Genomic DNA, 16,246 nt, shown 5'->3' on the forward strand with positions numbered 1-16,246 from the left:
TGACAAACGTGACGTAGGAGCCCAGCTTGCACATGGCGTTTCCAAACTCCCAGGAGAAGGAATTGAAAGCTCTGATCAGAGACAGAGGAAGGAAGAGGCAGCGGATGAGATGTGTGATCGCCAAGCCTAGGATCTGTGTCCATCGGGGCAGTTTCGGTTTGTATTTGAAAAGGGCCACGATCACAGCCAGGTTGAGCGGCAGCCCGAGTAGAGCGAAAGAGTACGCCGACACGTATAGGAGTCTGAGCGACTTGACCAGTTGCTCATCAGTCGATTTGATCTCTCGATTTGTATGATCGATGGTCCCCTCCAAGGGGGGCCAATCAGGAGGATCGGTATAGTTATAATCCAAGTTGTAATCCATGACCTTGAGAAAGGAAGAACAAAAATATATATACTGGTCAAACCGATGTTATTCGTGACAGGAATATAACTTCACAAGGAAAAAAGTTAATTCAGAAATGGACACACACTGGCCACTGTGGCTCGGAGTTCAGAGGCACTATATCAGAAGAAAAACAAGTGTGTTGTAGATCTGCTATTCGTGAAATAGAGCAACCTAAAACTAAATAAAATCAGTGGGTCTCTTTCTGGTGTTATGCCTGTGTGTGTCTTTTACACTATTGCTATTATTACAATAATTATAACCACATTATCCATTTTTACGTTGGCCATAAACAAATTGCAGATGTACAAGTGCGCAGCGTGTCATGAAGTGAAGAAAGCTTTGTAGATTAATAGTCCGGTGGATTGGTACAACATTTTAGGTGAATCGTTCACTTTTTCATAAAAGCGTGAAACTTGGTAGACTTGTACAGTTTGGGGCCCTGAACATTTTCAGATATGGAGCCATAGCAAAAACGCCCCCTGGTGGCCATGACGGCCATTTTACTTTCTGCATTACCAAATAATGTATTTTGTGTCATGATAATACAGAATAGGTGATGTCTACACCTATGTTTTGATGGTCAATGATTACAATAATATCATGTACAACATCATAAACTGTTCAGCCGAATAGTTAATGGTCAATTCAGTGATGTTGTGAGGTAGTCCTGTGCGGTTTTGTCCGAAGATCTGTCACTTTTTCATAAAAGTATGAACCTTGGTACACTTGTACAGTTTGGGGCCCTGAACAATTTTGGATATGGAGCCATCGCAAAAAACTCCCCAGTGGCCTTGGCAGCCATTTTACTTTCCGCCATAACCAAATTATGTATTTTGCATCATATCTCCTAAAGAAAACATGATAATACAGAATCGGTGATGTCTACATCTATGTTTTGATGGTTAAGGATTACAGTGATACCATTTAAAACAGAGGTTCTCAAACTGTGGGTTAGGACCCCAAATGGAGTCACAGGAAGGTGGCAGTGGCTACATTAACTGAAAAAGGTTTAAATGTGAATCCTTCCAATTAAGTCTGTTTTGTTTTTGTTTTTGAAAAGCATACAATTATTATAATGGTTCTGGCAACAGATATACAGTAGGCTATATACTATAGGCTATAATCATATGATCACATAGACAATTGGCACTGGGTGTAAAAAATAGGGTTACAAAATCGTGGGATAAAAAATTAAGAAAAAAAATTAAAAAAAATCAAAAAAAAATCATATGAGATAAAACAACATAAAAACAGTATATAGAATCATTTATCAACACCAAAATTACAATGGAAAAACACAGAAATGAATACATTGTGATTGTACAATTATCTAGCCAGTCACACAAGCAATGCAACTAAATAGATCTCCCCTTGTAGAGGGTATTTGAGAAACCGAGTTACCGGACACAACTCAGACCTGTCTTTGATGGTTTTATTATACTGACACACAATACCAACACACTCTAATACTTTTAGGCCAGTATGGCCAGTAAGCCAGTAGGCCATTAGTCAAGTGAAGAGTCAGGTTATAAACCTAAAAAAGTAAACACAAACAACAACGTAACAACACATTACTGACATGAAATATACACACAAAACTAAAAACCATATCAGAAATATATTATCGTCGTGTAAACACGCTCTCAATTCTTACCGTCAGTCTCTCGGAGCTCGAAATGGAAAATTACGAACGCAGCAATAACACCCTGGTAGTAACACTGGTACTTGCGTAGAACACTTTGTCCTGATAGTGAGCATCCACTCCATTTATATCGGTTTGGTCTACCCATGTAGGTCTAACCTTCTGTTGACTAATCATGTGACTTGTGTATTATCTTAACTGTGGAAACACAGGCTTTAGCACTGTTCTAAACAGTAGCCACTGTCACCCAGCTCCTCATCTGACCTAATCAATCAACATGCCCTCATGTGACACTTAAGTGACATGTGTAAAGTCAACTGCTGTGCTGTGGCTTTTAGAATTTGTATATATTTGTACCTTCGGATTATAACTTCAGTGTATAACTCCAAATAAGCAGTATTAACCTTCATACAGTATAAGCATGTATAATAAGTAGGTCGGGAGATGGCTTATTGTCGGTATCAGCCGAGTAACACGCGGGAGTCTGTCCCCGTTACTATGCGCTAGACCCCTGGGAGATGGATTGCTGAGGTGGAGCGCCACACCTATCCTCAGCTCCCAGTACTTACCGCACGACTTACCGCACCCAAGCCGTGCTACTCATGCGCTGAGTTGGCAGTGCCCGGGATCGAACCCATGACCTTGTGGTCTGAAGGCGAGAGCTCTACCGACTGAGCTACCCGGACACAAAACTCCTAGAATAGAGATATTCTAGGAGTTGATATATATAATATAGAAAATAACTTGGCCTATCACTCCGGTATAAGATCCTAAATAAGCAGGAAATACACACATAATAATAATCACAATAATAACCGCAAACTTCATAATGCATCTTGACTGTGAGCTTGCAGATTGGCTGTTTTCACTACAATGTCAATTTCTTTTTTTATACCTGGTGTTTCATCGGGATGGGGACAATTATTTTAGCACTTAGTGACTGCACCTTTCAACAGAATAGATTAGAACAAGATAAACATCTATGTAAGCACACAAAACAATTATTATTTTAACGGGACAATTTGGTAGTGAATGTTGAAAACTGGGACATTTTAGTGTTTTAGAGATATTTGTCATGGACTTGGGAAACACAGCTTAAACCTGGGGCCAGTAAGCAAATTGGTGATGACAATGATGGCTTCCTTGAAACATAAGGGACCAGTTGTGTCATGCATGCTCTGGGCCCTAGCTTGCCTTACCCCTTATGCCTAAACGTATTAGCCATATTTTACTATTTTGAAAAACATTTTCAAATAGTTCAACTAGGCGATCTACATCAACACATTATAATAATAATAATAATAATAATAAACTTTATTTGTATAGCACCTTTCATGACATGAAATGCAGCTCAAAGTGCTTTACAGAGCAAGAATACAATTACAGTTAGAACCAATTCAACAATAAAGCAAACAAAAATAAAATAAAATAAAATAAAAGCAGTAAAATGCAGTAAAATGCAGTGGCCCTCGCCACTACACAACTACTACACAAATGGATATAACTTAAATGTAGTGACCACTGTCCTCTACAACACAGCTAAAGAAATATCCACACTTCACACAATTGCCAATATTACATGTGTACCTTGTGTACCTTAGTAATATATCTTCACACAATTGTCAATATTACACCTTAGTAATATATTTTCACTTAGTAATATTACACCTTAGTAATATATTTTCACTTAGTAATATTACACCTTAGTAATATATTTTCACCATGTTTACCACGTGTGGACTAGCCCAGGGGATCTGCTAACTTATCACATCCAAACCACACACCGTACACCCCTGAGAATGATATCGGGGTTATACAAGATATATAGACTAAACATAGACAAAATGATCCACCACGTGTCGACGTGCCCCAGAGGATAATTCACTAAATCCTCCGGATGGAGTTATCAGACTCTTGTCTTTTAACTACCGTGACTCTCTCTTCCACTCACACAAAACAAAAGCAAAGGCATAAAACAACATTAAAATAGGGAATACAGTGAGGAATTAAAAATCAACCAAAGAATCTGCTAAAAGCAAGAGTGAAGTAATAGGTCTTGAGCTGTGCTTTAAAGCTATCGACTTAGTAATATTACACCTTAGTAATATATTTTCACCATGTTTACCACGTGTGGACTAGCCCAGGGGATCTGCTAACTTATCACATCCAAACCACACACCGTACACCCCTGAGAATGATATCGGGGTTATACAAGATATATAGACTAAACATAGACAAAAGGATCTGCCCTGGAGGGTCCACCACGTGTCGACGTGCCCCAGAGGATAATTCACTAAATCCTCCGGATGGAGTTATCAGACTCTTGTCTTTTAACTACCGTGACTCTCTCTTCCACTCACACAAAACAAAAGCAAAGGCATAAAACAACATTAAAATAGGGAATACAGTGAGGAATTAAAAATCAACCAAAGAATCAGCTAAAAGCAAGAGTGAAGTAATAGGTCTTGAGCTGTGCTTTAAAGCTATCGACAGAGGCTGCCTGTCTTAAGTGTAATGGGAGTTTATTCCACACTGTCGGTCCGTAAAAGCAGAATGCTGCTTCACCGTATTTTTTATATGTCATTGTAGGCACCTCGAGCAGGTCAGCACTTGAAGACCTGAGGGCCCGGTTTGGAACATATCTCTCTAGGCAGTCGGAGAGGTAGGAAGGTGCCAGACCATTTAGAGCTTTATAAACTATTAAAAGAATTTTAAAATCAATCCTAAAAACAACCGGGAGCCAGTGTAGTGAAGCTAGAACTGGAGTGATATGTTCTCTCATCCTGGTTTTAGTTAAAATTCTGGCTGCCGCATTTTGAACAAGTTGTAATCTGTCAGTTGTTTTCTTTGGCAGGCCAGAGTAGAGTGCGTTGCAGTAATCAAGCCGAGAGAAAACAAAAGCGTGGATCAGCGTTTTTGCATCGTCTAACGACAGATAGTCTCTAATTCGTGCAATATTTCTAAGATGAAAGAAAGCAATCTTGGTGACATGATTAATGAATGAAAATTCAATTCAGAATCGATAATCACCCCCAGGTTCTTTACTGTGGTGTTACTTTCTACAGCCAGGTTACCAAGTCTACTTGTTATTGATTCTCTCTGCTCACTGGAGCCAATTATGAGAACTTCTGTTTTATCCTCATTTAGCTTAAGAAAGTTCTCACTCATCCAGCATTTTATACTGGACAGACAGGTCAACAATGGGTCTAGAGCGCAGGGGTCGTCTGGAGCTACTGAAAGATACAGCTGGGTATCATCAGCATAGAAATGGAAGTTCACTCCGTGATCGGTGATGAGTTCTCCCAGCGGTAGTATATACAGGGAGAACAATAAGGGACCCAGAATTGAGCCCTGTGGAATACCAGAACAGATGTTGTGTTTGTCTGAGTCAAAGTTAGCTAGACTGACAAAATAGCTTCTGCCTGTTAGGTAAGAGTGAAACCAAGACAGGGCTGTGCCTGACAAACCAATCCAGTACTCCAAACGTTGTAGTAGAATTGTGTGATCAATCGTATCAAAAGCAGCGGTTAAGTCAAGGAGTAGGAGAACAGATACATTTTTGTCGTCAGCGGACACCCTAAGATCATTAATTACTTTTACAAGTGCTGTTTCTGTACTATGACCTTTCCTGAAGCCAGATTGGAATTTGTTATGAACCTTATTGTTCTGTAGGAACACATCCAGTTGATGAAAGATAGTTTTTTCTAAGACCTTGCCCAAAAATGGCAGATTTGAGATTGGTCTATAATTACCCAGCACCAATGGATCAAGGTTGTGTTTCTTGAGTAGCGGCCTGACTACAGCCGTTGGATTTACAAATGTGAAGCTCCAGTGCAACAGTCAATCAAATGTACATTCTTCAAACATCCTTACACAGGTAGAAACAAATCTCCATCAAGGGTATTGTCACGTGCACGACCTGAAATTCAGGTTTTTTCTTCAATAACCTCAGTGCATTCTGTTTTCCACCACCAGCAAAGGCACTCACAGTGTCACATCCTGTAAATGCGTGTAGCACAACCAGACTCTCTTTCTCCCAAAGCAAGGCCTAGCTTGTGTATGTCCACAGTCAGTCAGTCGGACAGACAGACAGACAGACAGACAGACAGACAGACAGAGAGAGACACACGCACACACGCACACACACACACACACACACACACACACACACTCACACTCACACTCACACACACTCACACACACACACACACACAGTATTAAAGGCAGTCCATATTCATGTCAACTTCCCTCTTTCCCTTCCAGAGACAGATGAATGGACTGATACAGCTGTTGAACACATGCAACACTGTGCAGACTGGCAAACCATACGAAAAGACACCGTTGCCTCTCATCACTGTGACTTGGACAACCGAGAGCAACAATACAGGAGTCCAGCAAATGAAATGGCTGATGGTCACAGGCCATAAAACTGGAGTCTCTGGTCTACTGCTTTTGATGACACGGCTTATCCAAATAATAATTATGGGAAACACAAGTCCAAAAAGGAAGCGGGAAACCATCACGGCTTGCTTCACAGCCAGTGGAGATGGGCTTTTCTGTTTGATGAAATCGTAATTCTCTATACAAACGGTTCCATTCGTCCCATAGTTTTTCTGCAGCTCCATGGAAAATAAGGAAGGCACGGCTAAAACAGCTCCCAGGAACCAGCTGAGAAGGACCGTAATGCCGCCCCTCTTGGGGAGGACGCACGTAGGGACACACCAGCGCACGTTCCAGAAGGTTATGATGAGCGTGGTGGAGAACATGTTGACAAACGTGACGTAGGAGCCCAGCTTGCACATGGAGCTTCCAAACTCCCAGGAGAAGTAATTGAAAGCGCTGATCAGAGACAGAGGAAGGAAGAGGCAGCGGATGAGATGTGTGATCACCAAGCCGAGGATCTGTGTCCATCGGGGCAGCTGCTGCTTGTATTTGAAAAGGGCCACGATCACAGCCAGGTTGAGCAGCAGCCCGAGTAGAGCGAAAGAATAAGCCGACACATACAGGAGTCTGAGCGATTTGACCCGTTGATCGTTTGATTTGATCAGTTGATTATCAGATGGTTTGATCACTTGATCGATGGAGTCCTCAAGAATCCAAGAATTATCAGTAGGATAGTCATAATCTGGAGTTTTCGTTATGTTTTCCATGACCTTGAGAAAGGAAGAACATTATGTATGTTTTATATTGGTGCTACACATTTATGGACTCATACAAAGCCACAATTCACTGTCACATGTATTAAAAAAAATATATACTAGTCAAAACAAATTTAGCTGGGGACCCCACCAAGGACCCCACTTTGAGAACCACGATTAAATTTTGAGAGAGAGAGAGAGAGAGAGAGAGAGAGAGAGAGAGAGAGAGAGAAATGTGTCACGATGCAACATGTTAAATCAGATATAAATGGTATGTAAATACTATGTACTATGTATATATATATTTTATGTCAATACTTAGGCCTATGTCGGTCTACTTTTACTCATTGACATGGGTAAAGGTTTTGAAAGCAGGCATTTTACGTGTAAGTATTTATGTGTTATGGTATTGCTACTTTTACTTGGTCTGCATTAAACAGACTTCCATTCAAACAGCAGGGTGGTGGACTTTATAGATTCCTTTAAAACTATGTAAAATGAAAAACAAGTTACTTATCTCACTGCGCACGCACAACCCTGCTGTTTACAGAAATGCATTTTTTAATTGTTTTGTATTGTATTGTTTGTTTCTGTATATAGAAAAAAGAAAAAGGCATGAGTACTTGCCACAACTGCCCTACTATTACCTATGCACATAAATATATAAAAAAAAAAGAGAAAACTAATATTTTTTAATTCACTTATAGGGATTAGCCACACACATTTTACATTAGCGGTTGTTATTCTTACCTTGGCTGTGTTTTCCAGCAGAATAAATGACAACTGTAAAGGTCCAGAGAGGAGAAATGCAGCTCATGTGCAGACACCCAGTCAGCTCATGCACTTCTGTGAAGACGCTGTATACACACATATATACGCTGTAACAACAGTTACAGGAAGAAGGGACTTGGATTTACAGTGGCAAGCCCCAGTGGCAAGCCCCACTGTATGAATCACAGTACAGTTGAGGTACAGTTGAGGGGAAAGCCCTCATTTTCAATGTAGGCGAGGTTATAATTATAGACACAGTCCAAATCAATTACAGATTGACAAGGAATGTGAATCAGAGTAGGCCTACTATTACAAAATAAAATAACTTAAACAGTACCTAAAACAAGTCAACTAAAACAAAATGAATGAATTAAAATACGGAGATAAGAGGTTTTTGCCCGACAGCAACGATATGAGGTGTGGTCAGACAATGAGAATTAAAGTCAATGGTAGGCGAGTATGCGAGTGACCTCAGTGACAACTGATGCAGGAGGGCTGCTAGCTGTCGGAGTGAGATTTGGTGGTGTATGCTGCAAACCTGTCTTGAGACACCAAACCACCACACACCAAATACATGTATTATTATTTATTGATCTTTTAGTCAAGAAAAAATATTATTTACATCCATTTTCCCGGTTTCTTAATTTTGAATCCTTACCCCAACCAGGTATTACAACTGGTATGTTGGGTGGACTATAATTTTTCAAATATAACCCTGAAGAATGCAGTCATTTTGAGGTAGGTGGTAGGTGGAAAGTTGTATTTTATGTGTTATATTGGCCACTTACAGATATTTCAATCAGTACATTGAGTGGGCTGTAATCTTTACATTATTATAGATATGTTAAAGTCATTTTGGAGGGTTAAAGAAAGTTATATTTTACTATACTTTCTTTAACCCTCCAAAATGACATCAAGTCATTTTAAAGCAAAGAAATGCAGTCACCAGTTTGAAGCTTTAATAATACATTGTTGGCAGGTTTTAAACAGCATGTTATGGTTGTAGGCCTGCTGCCACTTTAAATATATTTAACTTGACTGGTTATAATCTGTGGCAGAGCACAGGGCCGGACTGGGACAGTGATTCGGGTCAGGAGTCATACACCCTCAACCTTCCAGGCCATCCTACCCACACGCTGTCTATGATTTTAACAGTGGTGGAAAAAGTACTCACATGTTTTACTTAAAGGTAGGGTAAGTGATATTTTTTGGTTAAAACAAAAAGTATTTTGTTAAAAGGTTAAAGCACTATATTCTGATAGTACTCATTGCTATAGAGTGTTTGTTCAGTAACAGGAGTCTCCCCGTCTCTCCAGCTCTTTCATAAACAGAAAATACATTTTCCGGTAGGTGTCCAAATCTCAGCAAATCAGGAGAAAGCACCAATTTGTAAGCTTCATTTTGATAGTGTTCCAGTTCCAATTTTGCCTGCTCATTTCTTAGTGTCATCACTTGTTTAATCTATATCCTAGTGATTGAGTTCTCTATACTGATTGGACACAATTGGAAATGAAACTAAAAATGCATTTTCTGTTTTATAAAGAGCTGGAGAGACATGGAGACTCCTTTTACTGAACAAACACTCTATATCAATGAGTACGATCAGAATATAGAGCTATTTAACACTTATTTTAACTAAAGAAAATCACTTACCCTACCTTTAAGTAAAAGTATCAATACCGCAATGTACACTCTGTTACAAGTACCAAAAGTAAAAGTATGTATAATGTATAAATGTATAAACACTTTTGAAAATAGCTGATCTACAAGCTCAACACGTCGCACTGCAATGCGTTGTGAGCTTGTACATTGGCTATTTTCAAATAGCCGAAGTATAGGTATAAGGCTGAAGTGGTTAATGTATGTTTTGTAATAATAATAAAAATCAACAAAGTAACTACTAACTATAGTCACTTAAGTTTTCCAATAATTGAAGTGGAGTAAAAGCACAATATTTGCCTCTGAGATGTAGTGGAGTACCAAGTATTGAAAAATGGAAATACTCTGAAGTAAAAGAACCTCAAAATTGTACTCAAGTACAGTACCTGAGTAAATGTATTTAATTACTTTCCACCACCGCATTTTATGCTTATATTGTAGAAACTAGCATCATATTGTGTCATCTGGTTTTTAATATTGTATAAACTGAGTGAACGCAGGAGTTATTGCCGATTTCCACTTGTATGTATTCATTTTGTCCACATGAGGGCGACAAAGACCGTTTAATAGAAACAGATGAACTGAGTCTGATCTTTGCAAGTGCTGTTGACTTTCACACTATTGTATTTGTCACACTCACTGTATTAGTTCAATTCAATGGATTTAGATGAACGTTGTGTTTTTGCCCCTAGCTGTTAGTCAGTCAGTCAGTCACTATGATAATTATTCCCCCTAGATGGTACATTTGGGGTCCTAGCTTACGGACTACATGAACTGGGGGTGGAACCTGCATGATAGTCCTATTCGATTTGTCCCACTCAAAAAATGAATGAATGAATTAGTGATTCTGCAAGCCATAGAGGTGCTTTGCATGAACTGTTATGAAAAAAGCACCTGCTGCAAAGGTGATATCATGTATGTAATGGTAAAATAAAGGTTATCCTATGCATCACACACACACAATTTTATTAGTTGAATTCCATAATACATTTCCTTAGAAGCTGTGTATGTAAACATGGTATTAAATCTTTAGGTTATTTACATACATATCACAAAAACGTTGCTGTCTTACAAATATAAATTGTCAGAAAGACTACCCAACTATACCCCCAACCCCCACTGTGTGGAGGACCGTAGCAATTTAGGCAACCGATAAGTTAAACAGTATAGTCCCAGTCTAGTAAAAGGGTACATACTTCAAATAGTAATTACAAATATGAATGATAATGATTCATTGATAAGCCCTAATAATTGTGAGAGTTTAACCTGTTAAAAAAGCCTGTCAACAGAACCTACTGTAGCAAATTTACACTTTTGAGTGTTACTTGCATAATGTCCTTTAATTTAAACCACACTTCACACCCACATGTCTGAGAAATGTTCATTCTTCTGCTGCGTATTTATAAAAGTGTGCTGACAACATAATTTGCTATTTCCGTGCCTTCACTATTTTCGTGCCTTGGAGACTGCCATGCTCAACTAAAACGTTTTCAGACTTATCGGGATGAGAAAACAAAGCGACCTAACCTACAGACATTGTATTGAATGAGAGCAGGGTGGAGAGCAACTGTGGTTCAGCAAGACCAATATTTAAATAAGAGAAGGGCAATTTCTCCTATGAAAGCAAACAGGCAGGTGCTCGAGCACTGGCTGGCTCGTATGTGTGCACCTGATGGAGGCACTGCATGCCACACAGGTCACAGGTTAAACTGCATGCCACACAGGTCACAGGTTAAACTGCATGCTACACAGGTAACAGGTTAAACTGCATGCTACACAGGGAGTCACTCGTTGCCAAAGACATTAGTGCTGAATTGTCAGATTTCATGAAAGCTGTGAAGAAGCTGTGAAGAACACATTTCTCTACGTCACCATTCTGAGGTTCGATGGATTCACACGGAACAGTGTTGTAGTTATGTTACGCATGTTGAAGTTATGTGTAGTCAGGAGTTTTTACTTCTCCAAAACTGCACAGAGCTGGCTGACAATTTCAATGACCATGTCTGGGTTGTGAGCTGAACAGAATTTAAAAGTTCTATGCAAGGCCACAATGCACGCACACGCCATTCACGTTTCTGTATGACAGAATAGAAAGCGTTCTAAAACATAAGAATACAGTATGGGGTCCCTGCTTCATCTGTCTTGTCAGCAGTGTTGGGCTATATTACTTAGGAGAGTAATGTGTTACTTATTACTCCTTTGAAAAGTAATAATATTATATTACTTATTACTTGGAATCAAGAGTAATATATTACGTATTACTTTATATTACTTTCCCCGCGCCCCCCGCAAAAGAAAAGACGTGTACAGTTTTTTGCCTTTTAGAACTGAATCCAATTTAATGGAACAATAGAAAACAGTCAACAGTCCTTTTAAGTATTTTGCTGCTGCAAATTCCATATTTGGAATTGGAACAATAATTATCACAACATCAATCTGAACTGCACACACTGGCTGCAGCCTCTCAAAAACTGAAACAATAAAGTAAACTTTTTGAACATTTCTTAACCTTTTCAACATATCTTACACCAGTCAATATTAATTAGCCAAAGTGCAAGGGGGGAGGAGAGAGGAGAGGAGATATAGAGCAGTGGTTCTCAAACATTTTCATGTCAAGGACCCCCAAATTGACACTTATTAGTCCGTAGTCCGCGGATCCCCATTTCAAAAGATATGCCAGGGACCCCCATAAGAGAAGATTTTTTACGGCTCTAGCAGTGATTCTCAACCATTTTAATTTCAAGGACCCCCAGTTTGACATGCATTAGGGCTACAGACCCCCATTTAATGGCATTTCTATCACTTGGACCGCAATTAATATTGTAAAATCTATGTCAATTTAACTCTGAGAGTGTACAAATGGAACCAAATGGACCCGTTAGGGTCCATTTGGTTCCATTTTTACACTCTCAGAGTTACAGACCCCATTTGGTGCCTATAATCTATCATTTAGCTGGGGAACTCCCTCAAGGACCCCTGGGGGTCCCCTGAGGACCCCTGAGGGTCCCCGGACCCCACTTTGAGAACCAATGATATAGAGGAGAGAAGAGGAGAGGAACACTGTTTCCTCTCCTCATCAGCAGTTCGTTTCCCCGACCACCAGACAAGTGACGCAGGGGGACTTCTGAAAGGGCCATGCCGAAAATAGGTTGCTTTATTCGGATACAATGGGTGTCTGCCTGCCCCTGCCGGTTCTCTGAATTTTTATTTTTTACATAGGCTCTCTCATGATTAATTGACCATATATATGAAGTTAAACAACTAAATTCTATCCGAACGATATCTTATAAGTAAATTCCGTGCCTCAAAATAGAAGTTTGAGAGCTTTTTGAAGTTGAAGACGGCGGAGGAAAAACACGACGCAGCGGTCGCATACGGGTCATGCGCTACGTCATAACTGTGCGCAGGCTGCGTGCTAAAAAGAACTGATCTGCAAGCTAAAAAGCATCTCTGTTGACCCGAACAGGCTTTTTGCATGTAGTTTAAGCGCAAGGGGGCGGGGCCGCGGGTGGCGGGTGGGGAGAGAGCCTGGCTAAATAGTTAGGCAACGTTTCGACCGCATTATTCATCAGACCAGGATTTTTTTTCTCTCTCTGATTCTTTTGTGTGAGGGGTGAAAGGTCAGAAGGCGGGTCCTACACTGAAAGATGTAAGACACCTCTCCATTAGTCACTCAGAGTCTGAGTGACAGCTTGATAACTTCCTTAACCGCCCCCCTCCCCCAGGCAACAACAACATCCTCCCACATTTCTCCCTTCGCAGAAGTTTGTGCTGCGAAACTCTGACAGAAAGTCAGTGCCTAAGTATTTTAACTTCCCTCGTTATAACTTTTTCGACATATTAGGCCTATGTCGACTTTATTTAATTCAACAATCTATGATGTGCTGCCATTATTTTAGCATTGTGTGTTGCAACTATTATCATTGAGTCAATTAAAAGTTCTGCTTAGCGGACTAGGCTCTCAACTACGACACGTCTCTCTCTCTCTCTCTAAGTCGTCCTCAGGCGAGCCCTCCATTGTCGCTTCCAGTCATCCCGGTTCTCCATACATCTGGCCAGTTCGTTGGTACTTTGTGCTCCTGCATCATTCTTAATGCAAAGGTGCCTAACTTTGATCAGAGGTGAGGAGGAGGTCTGATGGTGAGGCTGTGGATCAAGGGTTTCCATGGGTTACGATTGTGGAGTGTTATCAAGGTCATTATTGGTATTATTGGACACTTTGAAACGCTTTCTCTCAACTGACATAAATCAACTTTACTTTTTGACATTTTGTTGTCCTCATATGATGCAATCATGTCCCGTACATAATTGCATCACAACATACATTACCACAAATCTCCTGCAACAAATGTATTCGTTTTTTATTTTATTTTAGAGACAGTACAGTGTAACAGACGATACAAAAAAACACCACCAAATTAAAAACAAAACATTACAATAACATAAACAAAGATGCCAAAAACAAACACATTGCTAGGTTTTACTGAAACAGCTTCCTTTCTAACACCTTATAGGGTCTTGTTCTCACTCTCACATCAGTCCATCTGAGAATATGTAAGGAGTCCATATTTTATCATAAATGTCCAACTTTCCCTTAATTTTGTAATGCAAGTAATCTAGAGGTATATAACTTGATATTTCTGTCTGCCATTGGGCCAGTGTTGGGGGGGGGGGGGGGTGGGGGGGAGGGGCTTTCCAATTTACAGCAATACATTTGTTGGCAGCGACGGATGCAAGGTTGCTCAATTTTCTTTGATAACTGTCACCATGTTTGAAATTACCGATCAGACAGAGACGAGGGGAGTGTATCAGCCTAAGGTCAAGACAAGATAACATAAAGGAACATATATCCTCCCAAAACGGGACAAGTCTATGGCAGGACCATAACATAAGAAAGACCCTTTTTTCCCCTTACATCTCCAACACAAAAAGGACATTTCTGGGTGCATATAGCGTTCAATTTCACTGGAGTATAATATGTTCTGTGTAGGATCTTAAATTGCAAAAGTTTATGTCTCCAATGATATGATTCAGAATGTATGCTTGACCATATCTTTACCCACTCCTCCTCATTGATGCCCTCTCTCAAATCTGTCTCCCATTTTGCATTTGTAGACAAAGTATCAGCTGGAAAAGCCTCTATCAGACCATGGTACAATTTAGACAATCATTTTGCTGGTTTTTCTGTTTGTCTCAGGATCCTCTCCATTGTAGAGGGTTCTGGTTCGTCAAGTGTATGCTGTGTGGACTGAATAAAACTTCTTAGTTGTAATAAAAAAAATAGTGAGTTAGATATATCATTTTTTTTCTTTCTTGAATCTGTCTAAAAGAAAGCAAAATTAGTTTTTATATACATTTATGGAAGTTGAAATACCTTTGTCCACCAATTGTTTAAATACACTACCATTGAAAATAAAAGGTAATGTGGGGTTTTTCCAAATGGGAGCATAGGGTGATAGAGGTCTTTTCCAGTTCAGAAACTTATGAATAGAATCCCATATTTTCACAGAGTGGAGTATACACAGGTTATTTGTTATTTTCTTTAGATTTTTCATTCCACAGTACAAAGCATAATTTAAATCCAGCGGTGACATATCATTATTTTCTATTCTGACCCATGCACATGGTTCACCAAACCATTGTTTTAATGACTTTAGTTGTGCTGCCCAATAATACAATTTCATATTTGGAACCCCGAGCCCACCCAACTCCAAAGGGAGGTACAGTACATTTAAGCAAACTCTACAAACTTTACCACTCCAAATAAAAGACGAAAATAAAGATTGGATTTTCTTAAACACATATTCTGGGACCATTATGGGAAGCATTTGAAATAAATATAATAGTCTAGGTAAGACATTTAATTTATCTTGAACAATTTCTCCAAATTATCTATAAACCTAACCCCCAAATACTTTCCTGCAACATATTCATGAGCATGTCATCCTGACACTATAGTCACCAAAATGATTCAAACTATTTTTTTAAGATTCAAGATGTGTATTTTAGAATATGTTTTTACATTATAATGAAAAAGTATAGGCGATATTTAAAAAAAAAAAAAAATAGGTTAGACCTGGTGTTATTACTTAATTTAAGACATGACCAATATGCTATTATGGGTGCGTAATGTGTGCACTGCACCATGGCACTATACGGTAAAACTGCCCTGAATTAGTCATGGGTGTGTCTGTCGCGTTACTTTAATCAATCCAATCAGAGTACCCGCTGCCATTCCCTTTAAGATCAGCCTGGTGCTATTGTCCATGCATTAAGCGGTGAGAGCTAAAGAGAAAGACTGGCATTGAAAGACATGCCCAACTGAAGACATCTCCCCCTTCTATCTCAGCGCAACAAGTGGACACATCGGTATGTTTCACATTTGCTCAATCCTGCTACTGCTGCCCAAAATATATCTGATCTCCAAGCAGTGGCATAATTTGCCTAGGGTTGCTGGGTTATGAGAACCCATACACGGGACTTCCACACAAGGGGGCCATCCGGGAGGGTTTCATTAATTCATTTAAGTTTTTAATAAATAAAAATAGCCACCCATATTACATAATACAGTAAAGGCATCTGCTATTATATTTATTTTGGTAATTTCCCATTTGTTATGTAGCCTATAAGATTATATCCCCATAATAG

General features: G+C 39.5%; 1 protein-coding gene across 2 annotated transcripts in view; it reads right to left on the minus strand.

The window, feature by feature from the left end:
* Positions 1-6,237: 6,237 nt before the first annotated feature.
* Positions 6,238-16,246, minus strand: part of LOC308104057 (chemerin-like receptor 1) — a 43,983-nt gene continuing 33,974 nt past the window's right edge. For both annotated transcript variants that reach the window (XM_080454324.1, XM_080454323.1), the window contains one exon: positions 6,238-7,183. In XM_080454324.1, the coding sequence (XP_080310450.1) occupies positions 6,248-7,180 (933 nt within the window). In that variant the 5' untranslated portion in view covers positions 7,181-7,183 and the 3' untranslated portion in view covers positions 6,238-6,247. The remainder of the gene's footprint in view (positions 7,184-16,246) is intronic.

Source organism: Gymnoscopelus braueri (genome assembly GCF_963280865.1).
Source record: "Gymnoscopelus braueri genome assembly, chromosome: 2".
Taxonomy (NCBI): domain Eukaryota; kingdom Metazoa; phylum Chordata; class Actinopteri; order Myctophiformes; family Myctophidae; genus Gymnoscopelus; species Gymnoscopelus braueri.